Raw genomic sequence first — 10,709 nt, forward strand, 5'->3', positions numbered from 1 at the left:
AGTTTAATGTGAATGTCATAATATTTAGAGCCTTATGAGGAATTTGATTAAAATTTGATTCGGATTAAATTAATTAGATAAAATCAATTAAGTTAAGTTTTGTTTGGTTAAGCCTTAAGCTCAATTAACTATCTTAATCCCTAATTAGTGTGTTAAGTTAATCTAGTCTGTAAATATGAATGAAATGTGAATTTAACTCATTATTCACTCAAAAATTCTGAAATTTCATTCTAGAGAGAGTGAGAGCAAGTTATAGAGAGAGAAACAAGAAAACTTGGATTTTGGCTTTGGAGATTGAAGAATTGACTAGAAGAACTCAAGAATTGGTTAATACAAGTGTAATTGAAGACCTTAGGTAAGCTTTTGAACCTTAATTTGTGAGATTAAATCATCAAAGATGTGAATTCAAGAGGATTATATGATCAAATACAAGAAATGAGCTAAATATGATGAATTTAGAGTCAAATGCATGCATAATTTTGGTTAGCTTCATCATTTTAAGAATGGTTTATGTTGTCTATGTTTGAATTGAGGATTATATCATACATACATCTATGAATTATGTCATTTTGGAACTCAATGACATGTTTTTAAAGCTTTGGAAAACAATTTGAAATCAATTGGGTCATGCATGGTGAATTCATAAAATTTTGAACATAAGGTCTAAACTGGGTTTTGTATTCATGTTTTTGAAGGCGTTCATGTGTTTTAGAACATGTCATGAAAGGTTATTGACATTGAACTTGTGTTTTGGAGTCCAAACTGTGTTCTAGAAAACCCAAAATTCGACTCCATCACTTGAGCGAACAAGTTGTCGCTCGAGTGTATATCTCATGCATGTAGTAGTTTTGCAGACATTTGCAGTTGGCTCGAGCGACCGAGTTACTGCTCGAGTGACTGCCTTTTATTTTGCACCTTCACTCGAGCAACCATTAAGCCTAAATTTGGACCATCCAATACTTTTGCAAACCATGTGGTTCGCTCGAGCGAACAATGTTGCGCTTGAGCGAAGTGCCCTATTTTAGCATATTTTGAAAAGCTATATTATGTTCATAATTCCGTTTTCATTCCTTTTTGACCACTCTTAGGCATGTATTGAACATCCTAAATGAATTAAAGAGTTAGGAAGAAGCTAAGAGAATTGAATAAGTTAAAGAACGATTCAAATAAGCGATATGATTCCATGTGTGTATGTTATGAATTGTGTAGGTTCACTCGCGAAGCTATATTAGCAACCAAATCATTATGAGTAATATCTTAGGAAATATATTTCTATATATCTTATTTTCTAAATGATACCAATGTGGTACGTTTTCTAAACTTATGATTTTGTGTTATCAATGAGCCTTCTATCTATTTGATTCGTGAAAGATCTGTAAATGTGATTGATAAGCATGAAACCATATGATGGACCTAAGGTTGTTCTGTACAAATGAAATGGACCAGAGGTCATTCTATATATTTTATGAGATGGACCTAAGGTCGTTCCGATTATCTAATTCTCTGTATATCTAGTAAGTCTGAATATCTGTTATGTGTTGACCCAATGGTCATTTTACAACTATAATTGAATAGACCCGATGTTGTTATATCCGAGGTCGTTCTGACAAGTATGATTTGTTTTGCTCTGTATCTCTGTATATGTTGGACCCGAGGTCATTTTGTCATATATTGGGTCTGAGGTCGTTCCGTTATCATATGAAACTATTACGAGAATGATTTTATTATGATGTGAAACTCATTCATATAGCCTATTTATTTTGATGTTTTTCACTGGGTTTTCGCTCACTCTATTATATATATATATATATATATGTAGGTGAGTAGCGGGGATGTCTAGTCCTAGTGAACCTGTGAAGGAATACCAAGTTTTTGTGGAGTTAGCCAAGAATGCCTCACGCACAAGGCTTTTGTCTTTTGATTTCTTTTGTTTTCTTTTGTTGGTCATGTTTGACCATGTCTGTATATAAGTTATGGTTCTTGTATGACTATGATATTTGTATGATCTTGGACATGTGAGATCCTTTATGTATGTATGGGTGTGAGTTATTAATATTTATAAGATGTTTTTGTTCATTCCATTTATGCACAAGCTCATTGGACAAATTTTATACTTCTGCTTCTGCTTCTGACCCCATATAATTAAATATGATTTAATTTCTGTTTAAGGTCGTAGGTAATCTCATGATTACTAACCGGTTATAATTCAAACCTCTAGGGATAGGGTTGAGTCGTGACAGATTGTGTTACCAAACGATCAACTTGTTTTGTTTAATTCAGTTAAGGTTGTGTTTTGTTTTGCGTTGATTATAGTTAGATTATGTGGAGGATAGCTTGTCCACATGGGTTTTTTTTTTTTTTTTTTTTTGGGTGGTAATATGTGATTCTAAATTCATGTACAAAGCTTCTAAGAGAAGGTCAAAATTCAGAGTCGGTGCCTCTGTTTTGCCTCTTCATCTTCTATTTTTCTGAAGAAAATTCAGATATGATTTTGCCTATTTTAGCTTTGTTTTTCTTTTGTTTGATCAGATATTTGCTGCCAAAATACTCAACACAAATAAATACACTAATTCAAACAGTAATTCTTTTCCTTATACGAATTTGAAAATACAACAGTTTACCCAATGAAGGGTTTAGACTACAGTGCTCTGCAAGGCCAGCAGCAGGCTCAGTGGGGATGGACTAATATATTATTCATATGATGTGTGTATAAATTTCGTATTGTCCTACAAACAACTTGTTGGTTCAACTGAACCAGAGGTTGATCCTCCAACATTGACACATGATGCTTCTGCTGGTTGATCCCCGAAGGTGAGATTAACGTCTTCCAATCTTATCCCTTTGCATCCATACTTTTTACTACAATCAAATTTAACTGCAACTGCTGTCGCCGATGTTCCATGGATGTCTTGATATGTCACGTCACTAATAATCACACCAGAATTCTGTAGGAGGAAAAAAATTGTAATAAATAAGAGAATTGGTTAATGGCTATAGATAGCATTTAAATACCTGACCAGGGCAATTGTTATTGTGAGGACAGTAATTTTGATCAATTATGATGGGATTTTGGACATTGACCATAAAGAGGTTCTGAAAAACAATGCCCCGAACAAAACCATTGCTGGGCCTACCCCATGTCTTTATCCTCACACCATTTTGTGTACCCGTGAAAGTAACCGTTTTAACTGTCACATTCTGCACTCCGGGTTCTTGCAATTCCCACCCTAGACTTCCAATGCTGCACCAATCATGCATATATATTTAAATTTAGCCACAAATGGAATGCAATGTTTTGGTATTTATATATATTAGTAGCAAGAAATATTGACGTGTTACCTGATCCCATGGCCAGGGCCACAGGCAACGTTCTCGATCCATAAATTGGTACTGCCAGGGCCTATTGAGACACAATCGTCTCCTGTGGCTATCCTAGAGTTGGAGATGGTGACTCCAGATGATAATTGAATGTGAATACCATCTGTATTTGGGCTATTGCCTGAGGCCGAGACCTTCACTCCTTGTACCTTCACATTATGGCAGCCATCGATGGCAATGTGGAACATCTGACTGTTTAGTGATGTTAATCCATTAATTACAATGTCGTTCGAATTGTACAAGGCCAGTGTCTGCACCACACACACAAAAAAGCATTAATTAGTTCCAATTCCAAGTAATGCAAGGGAGGGGATTATGATATATTGAAAGTTTTTAACTTGATAATTATTCTGTTTGTTTGTTTTCCCCCCAAGAGTGTGCGTGTGTTATGAAACTTGATCTAGAAATCAACATCACTGGGGTACAGTGCAAGTGAAGCACTCTAAAAGCAGTTTATTAACTGCCACCCCACTTGCCCACAAAACTTGGCCACCCTTATTTTACTGTTCTCCTTCTCAAGAAAATAAAAAATAAAAACTTCCCATTTTATGTTTGGTTACCAAGAAACTTTCCACCTCACTGAGGAAAATAGTTGGCGAAGGCTTTGCATTTTTTTGGAAACTAGGTGCACCCTATGCTTGAAAAGTGAAAAGACAGCATTGGCCAATTGAAGCTAATCATAATATTGTCAACTCATAGATAGATTAAACTAAAAGCTAACCAAAGAAAAGGGTGGTTAATGGCAGTTTAATTCATAAACTTTCACAATAATATAAAGTACATACCGTAGCTCCAGTAGGGCAAGCTTCGCCAGAGGCTTTGCAAGCCCACAAACCAGTCCCTTGGCCATCAAGTGTTCCTCCAAAGATGGAAACCCCACTGACTTTCTCAAATATAAGCCAGCTTCCACCATTTCCAATAGCGCGGTAGTCAGAGGGAGCTACAAGAGTGCCATCGATACGGATTGTGATGGCTGTGTTCTTGCACTGTTCACCGTAGAACTTTGCTTTGTGAAGCAAGTACCTTCCTGGTGGGACATAGATTGTTGTAGGGTTTGCAGAGGCACAAGCTGCGTCCCATGCACTCAGGAAAGACTTGGTTGAGTCTGTCTTCCCATCTGGTTTGGCCCCCAAATTCACCACATTGTATGTAACTGCAGTTGCTAATGGTTGATAGAAAAAGGCCAAGAGAATGGTAATAACAGGACAACAACTAAGGAGCACCATTTTCATGAGAGAGAGAGAGAGAGTGAGTTTGAGTTTGGATGGTGAGGAGTTGAAGCGATTTGAGGGGATTTATATAGGGGATTTCAGTGCATGCATGTCCGGATTGTAAAAATAAAAAAAGTAAGCAGTGTTGCTTTTCTTGTCATAGTATTTGTTTGGTCATACTTTATCAACAGATATGTACTTACCAAACTCCCATTTATTTAATTTGGATTCCATCTTTGGATGGAGTGTTTTGATTTATTTTTTTTTAATTTTTTTTCAATTAAAAAAAAAATGCTTGCCATTCATTTTCACTAAAAGAAAGGTTAATTTCATAATCATTTGAGGTTAGATTACATTCTTAACAAATAATAATAATTAGGGACATTATACTCAACCGCGGTTCTCATAATTTATTTCTTGTGTCAATTTGATCTATATAGTTTTAGTTGTATCTATTTGCCCTTTAATATTTTATGTTGTGTGAATTTAATCCAATTGATACCTATTTTTAACATATTAGATGGAATGGACAATTTCAAATTGAGTTGATTCTATATACACCGCAAATAATAGTAATAAATGTAAATTACAACGGTGGTCCGTATGTGATTGTGTCATTTTAGTCTTTATAATTTTAATTGGCTCGATTTTGACTATCAATTTATAATTTTGTCTCAATTTGGTCCAATTTATTACAATTCTTAATAATATTCTTGTAATGAAAAATAAGCACACAAGTAACATAAGTCATATTTTTAAAAGCAAAATTATAAACTCGCTCAATTTAGTGAGTTAATATCAACCAATTCAATGGTAATACCCTCTTCTACCCTGTGGGAGCCAGATAATAGTATATGTAGGAAAACCAAACAAATCTGAAGAAAATCAGGATATATACTATTTGGCTCCGTCCTGGGGGACCCTGAAACCGAATAGTTAAATCGGCCATAGAATCAGACGTACAAGAATCCGAATGCGAATAGGCACACGACAAAATGGCCGAGTGGGCAGTTATGCGCTGGATTAAAAATGGGCCCGACCCCCAAGACCGGGGACGAGTATAAAAGAAAGGAGCATCAACTAAAGAGAGGTAGGTGAGAACAGACTAAAAAAACTTAAGACACAAGCAAACGAGAGACATATACTAACTTGTCCGTCGGAGTGCCAATTCCGACACTCTCAACCGGTGTGTTAATCCCTTTTTCAGGTGGCAATCAGAGGATCAGGAATGTCCTTCAGGATCCAAAAACATTTCCAAACCACTTCTCTATACACCCCATCAACAACCACTGACCTCTCAGTCCATCACATCTTTTCTTCTACCACCATTTTTTTTTCTCATCATTCTCATTCTGCTTCTCATTCTCTCCTTATTCTTTTCCCTAAACCCTAAATCTAAGACCCTTAGATCTAAGGAATAGCGGTCGGGGTGGTGGGGCACTAGAGAGGGGGGTCATAGTAGAGGGGAAATGAGTCGTGGCAAAAGAAGGGGCTAGGAAGGAGCTTCATGGTTGGAAAAGGGGGCTAGAAAATGGGTTCACAATGGCAGAAAAGGTTAAGAAGGAAGTTTTTTTTGTGGGAAAGAGAGTTGGAGAGAGCGGTCCATCACTTGTTGAAAATCGACGAGCAATCGTATAATATCTATACCAAATCTTTATTTTAAATTGGATTCAAGCAAATCTTATATCGTAGAAAAGTTCTTTGAAAATACTACATATTGGAACCAATGAAATTTTAAAACTCAAAAAAGTTTTAACAAAAATGTCATACAAAAGATAAAATCATTTTTTAATTTGCTAGAGATAGGAAGAAAATGAAAGGAATGAACCATGGGGGATTCAATGTCTCAAGTAGGTTTAGAAAGGTTGGTTACGTTGTTTAGCTAGGCTAAAGTTCATTCGGATACATCTGGTTCCAGGTAAAAATTGACAAATCAAGAGCTCCAAATAATTTCTTATGTTTATCATTGGCCGGCGTTTCCAAAGTGTGGTTAATTATGGTAGCCAACCAAAATGGGGTATCTACAGTAGTGATTGTGGCGGTCAAAGGTGGTTGTTAGGGTTGGAGAGAATTAGGTTTTGAAAGGTAAAAAATTTAACTGTGCCACCACTTCTTCTTTTTTTCTTCCCTTCCTCCTACTCATCCTTATTCTTTTTCTTCTTTTTAAACCAAAATCTAAAAACTATAGATAGGAGGTCGCAATAGAGGCAGGAGGTTGCAATGGGAAATGAGATTATGTGAGGAAGAGGTCTGAAAAAGGAGTACGCGATAAGGGAAAGGGACTGAGGAAAAGCATCATGGTGGGGAAAAGGTTCATAGTAGGAGAGGTGGTTTACAAAGGCAGAATAGGGCTAGAGAGGGTGTTTTGTGGAAAGGTAAAGGGGTTAGGAAGAGGGTCACCACAAAAGAGGGATTGGGTCGTAGTGGGGAAGGGCTAAGGGTTTGTGGTCAGAGGTGTCAACTGGAAGTACTAGTGGGGGTCAGTAGGGTTCGAGTTTGAAAGGTAAGTGTGTAAACATGACGGTATATTTGGTGTTAAGGTGGGTATGTTATGCCTTTACAATGTTAGGCTAGGTTTGGCATCCCTTAAAAAAGTCAAAAAGTCACTATACTATTTAAGTCACATCATCTTATTTAAGTCACATCACTTCTATACCACATCACTTCAAATCCAACCCATATTTCATAAAAAATCAAAAAGTGCACTTATTTAGAATATCCCAAACAACCCCTAATTAGGCAAGAATTAATTACTTATGCATGACTTTTTAAAAAAAGAACTCTCCTTTTTAACCTTATTCTTTCTTAAAATCCTCTTTACTCCGCCATTTTTTTTTTAAATTGTCAAAAAAATCCTATTTATCTTATAAAATGTGTGCCTGGAGAGTAATATTTTAATAAGTATGAAATTATATGATAAAAGTACGATTTTTCAAAAGTTTAGGATGGGGAGAAGGGGCGGTAGCCCTCCTACCATCTCCTATATGTCTGCTGCTGCCTAACAATTTAAAATATACTTTTTACAGCTTGCTCCATAAATTCAAGATTTTTTGTGTGTTGGGAAACATGAGCATAATTAAAAAATAAAATTTGGCACATGAATTCTGAAATGAAGGAATGAAGGTAACACAAGGTGGGATGGTATGGGTTATGGGATGGGATGCAAGTAAACTGAGTTGGTCACTTGGTCACATGACATGCATATGTTGGCCTCCAAATGCATATTATTTGGTCGACCGTCCCAACATATATAAGCAACCCGACCGCTTCCCCGCTTGGTTTGGGACTTTCTTCCAGCCCACCCCTACAGTTTCTATTTGGTAGCAAAAGCCAACACAACTGTCTCTTCTACACCTCTATCTATCTCTCTGATATCACTAATAAAATTCAATAAATAAACAATTTTTTTATGCATGCAACTTGGAAGTATAAATAATCAATCATTCGTGATGTTCATAATATCCAATTCATTAATTTCAAATTCTACGACAAAAATGATAGATTTGGCTTCTTGCATTCAATGTGATCAACACTTGTCATTTCACTTGTCTTCTTCTGTTGTTGAATATTCATTTCTTAATAACTTCTAACATTTTGGATATTTATTTTTTCGTAAAGGGAAATGATATAAAATCTATTTTTTAGATTCATTTTTTAGATTTAGTGATGTGTTAAGAAAATAATTGGTTGATAACTAAATATTTTTTAAATTATCAACCAATTATCTTCTTGACACATCATTGAGTCTAAAAAGTGGGTCTAACTTTTGACTCTGAATAGTAATGCTCTTTTGACATAATTATATCAATTTCTTATTTAGTAAAATTTAAAATGACTGAAACTAATACAGGTGGTGTGTTGATAAATAAAGTATGAATAAATTACACTAACCTCCCTTGAGCTTTTGAGAAAATACTGTAAGCCTAATAAGTTTATCATAATTATATTGGGCTCCTGTTAGCATCATAAATCTGCAATTTTCTTATTATTTATTATTTATATAATTGCAGGACATGTGACATCCTCCTACTTATTTGGAGGTTATGAGAAGTTATGGTATATGAAAAGATGATGGAGAATTAAATGGAGAACATGGAGAATGAATTACAGGTTAAAGGAAGTTATGAAGATATGGAGTGATATGTGGCATTATGAGAATGAAGATGGAAAAGTGGGTAGTTTTAGGTGGTTATTGGGTAGTTATTTCCTACAAATATTTGCCTATAAATAGTCATTCATGGCTACATTGTAAAGGATCCAAAATTCAAATCAAAGACAATTGATTTCAATATTTCTTGTCATTTTCCTTATCTTAGGAGTAGTTTAACATAGATTTATATTTCGAAGCATTTATTTTCAACATTTCATTTTCAAAGCATTTTATGCACTTCCTTTTCGAAGCATAGGAGTAGAGGTAAGTAATTATTACTTTGATTGTTCACTCAATCGTGTTTCTTCGTCTCCCTCATTTTTCTTTTAATTTTTCTTTTTTCTACACTTGGCAATTTTGAAGTCCTCTTTGTTGAGGCAAAAGAACCGTTAACGCAATCGCTTGATAATTGACTTGAATTTAATCTGTAAGGATTTTTTAATCCTTGTTGGCACACTCGCATTTATGATATTTTCCTTCGTAGGAAAAATAAGCCAACAATTTTTGGCACGCCCGGTGGGATTGCCAAGTGTAAGAAATGACAAACGATTTGGATTTCGCCATTCGAACTTGTCAATATGAAATATATTGCCGTGAAAATTTTTTTTTGGATCTTCAAGAAAAGATCCATTTTCTTAATGAAAAAAAAATTCCAAGTTGTTTCTTCATTACCATATTATTTGGTAAAAGAAAAAATGCACCACTTAATTGGAGTAACTCATCAACTTGATGTAGAAATCTGCCAATGGAGACATGAGTTATTATCCCTTTTTGTCAAGTCTGTAATAATTGAATTTTGTGGGGTTTTACAAAATGTTTTTAAGTCATTTGTGACTGAAATTAGTGAAAATATAATTTTATCAATGGCTCGGAGGGTCGAAAAACCCATTTTTAAAAAGCCAACTTATGAAAATAACTTTGATAAAAGTATGTTGTTGAGCCAAGCATGGTTAAAAATGATGCTCCATATAGAGCTCGGGGGATTGAAAAAATCATTCTTAGAGAGCCAAACCATGAAAACATGTCTATGAAGGATTTTCATAAGCCATTAATGGCTAAAATGGAACAACCCATTAGGCCAAAAAATGATGAAACTCACAAAGAGGGTTTTCATAAGCCTTTAGTGGCTAAATAGAAAAACAACCCTATTTGTCAATAAATGACGAAAATTATTTGGCTAAAGAACATGTTCTCAACCCAAATATGACTAAGAATGATGAACAATTTAATGTTCACGAATTTGAATTTTTTGAAATTGTTCAAAATGTCGAGTTGTTTGAATTTTTAAGGCCATCTTATACTATGGTTCTTGGTGTTCAAAACCTGCTTTGGGTTTGTGGATCACACCAAAATATAATTCTGATGATATGGCTAATAAAATTAACAAAATGTTCTTATGAGTTCGAAGCACTAAGAACAGGGGATGACTATTTAAAATGCCTGAACTTGGCTAGAAAAAGCCTATGCATTTAAATAAGTTGTTGAGAATGACTTATCTTTTCAAATTTATGGCCAATTGTTTGTATATACACAATCAAAGCATCGAAGATACATTCGAAGCATCAAGAGTTGCTTCAAAGGTTGATTACTTCACCTTCGAAGTTGTATAAAGCTTTGAAGATGCATTCGAAGTATCAAGAGTTATTTCGAAGGTTGATTACTTCACCTTCGAAACTGTATAAAGCTTCAAAGATACATTCAAAGCATCAAGCCTAACCTTGAAACTTCATTGTAAGTATCATCATCTTATATCAATGCTTCCAACCTTCGAGGGGTGATATTGTTCCTTCAAAGTTGTGCCGCAAGACCTTCGAACGATGAATTTGGTCTTTTATACCACCTTCGAAACTTGTTATTGGTCATCTAATCATAATTTCATGCTCATTCGAAGCACTTTATTGGTGGGTCATCTAGTCATAATTTCATGCTCATTCGAAGCACTTATATTAGTGTTGTTATATCATTCGAAG

The 10,709-nt window shown here is 35.0% G+C and overlaps 1 protein-coding gene across 1 annotated transcript; it reads right to left on the reverse strand.

Moving 5' to 3' along the window:
- Window positions 1-2,726: 2,726 nt before the first annotated feature.
- On the reverse strand, window positions 2,727-4,702 carry LOC114323927 (polygalacturonase-like). Its single transcript, XM_082877087.1, has 4 exons — window positions 4,164-4,702; window positions 3,340-3,629; window positions 3,013-3,241; window positions 2,727-2,945 (listed from the first exon to the last, which is right to left on the reverse strand). Exons 1-4 carry the CDS (start codon window positions 4,608-4,610, stop codon window positions 2,727-2,729), a joined length of 1,185 nt encoding a protein of 394 aa, XP_082733213.1. The 5' UTR covers window positions 4,611-4,702.
- Window positions 4,703-10,709: the final 6,007 nt, after the last annotated feature.

The sequence above is a fragment of the Camellia sinensis genome, chromosome 7 (genome assembly GCF_055761805.1).
Source record: "Camellia sinensis isolate YWXY chromosome 7, ASM5576180v1, whole genome shotgun sequence".
Taxonomy (NCBI): Eukaryota; Viridiplantae; Streptophyta; class Magnoliopsida; order Ericales; family Theaceae; genus Camellia; species Camellia sinensis.

Excerpts from the sequence above, each read along its gene's own strand:
- LOC114323927 (XM_082877087.1), bottom strand. The coding sequence starts at position 4,610 with ATGAAAATGGTGCTCCTTAGTTGTTGTCCTGTTATTACCATTCTCTTG. Across the intron at positions 3,242-3,339 it reads GGCCCTGGCCATGGGATCAG|CATTGGAAGTCTAGGGTGGG; the intron begins GTAACACGTCAA and ends TGATTGGTGCAG. Across the intron at positions 2,946-3,012 it reads ATAACAATTGCCCTGGTCAG|AATTCTGGTGTGATTATTAG; the intron begins GTATTTAAATGC and ends TTCCTCCTACAG.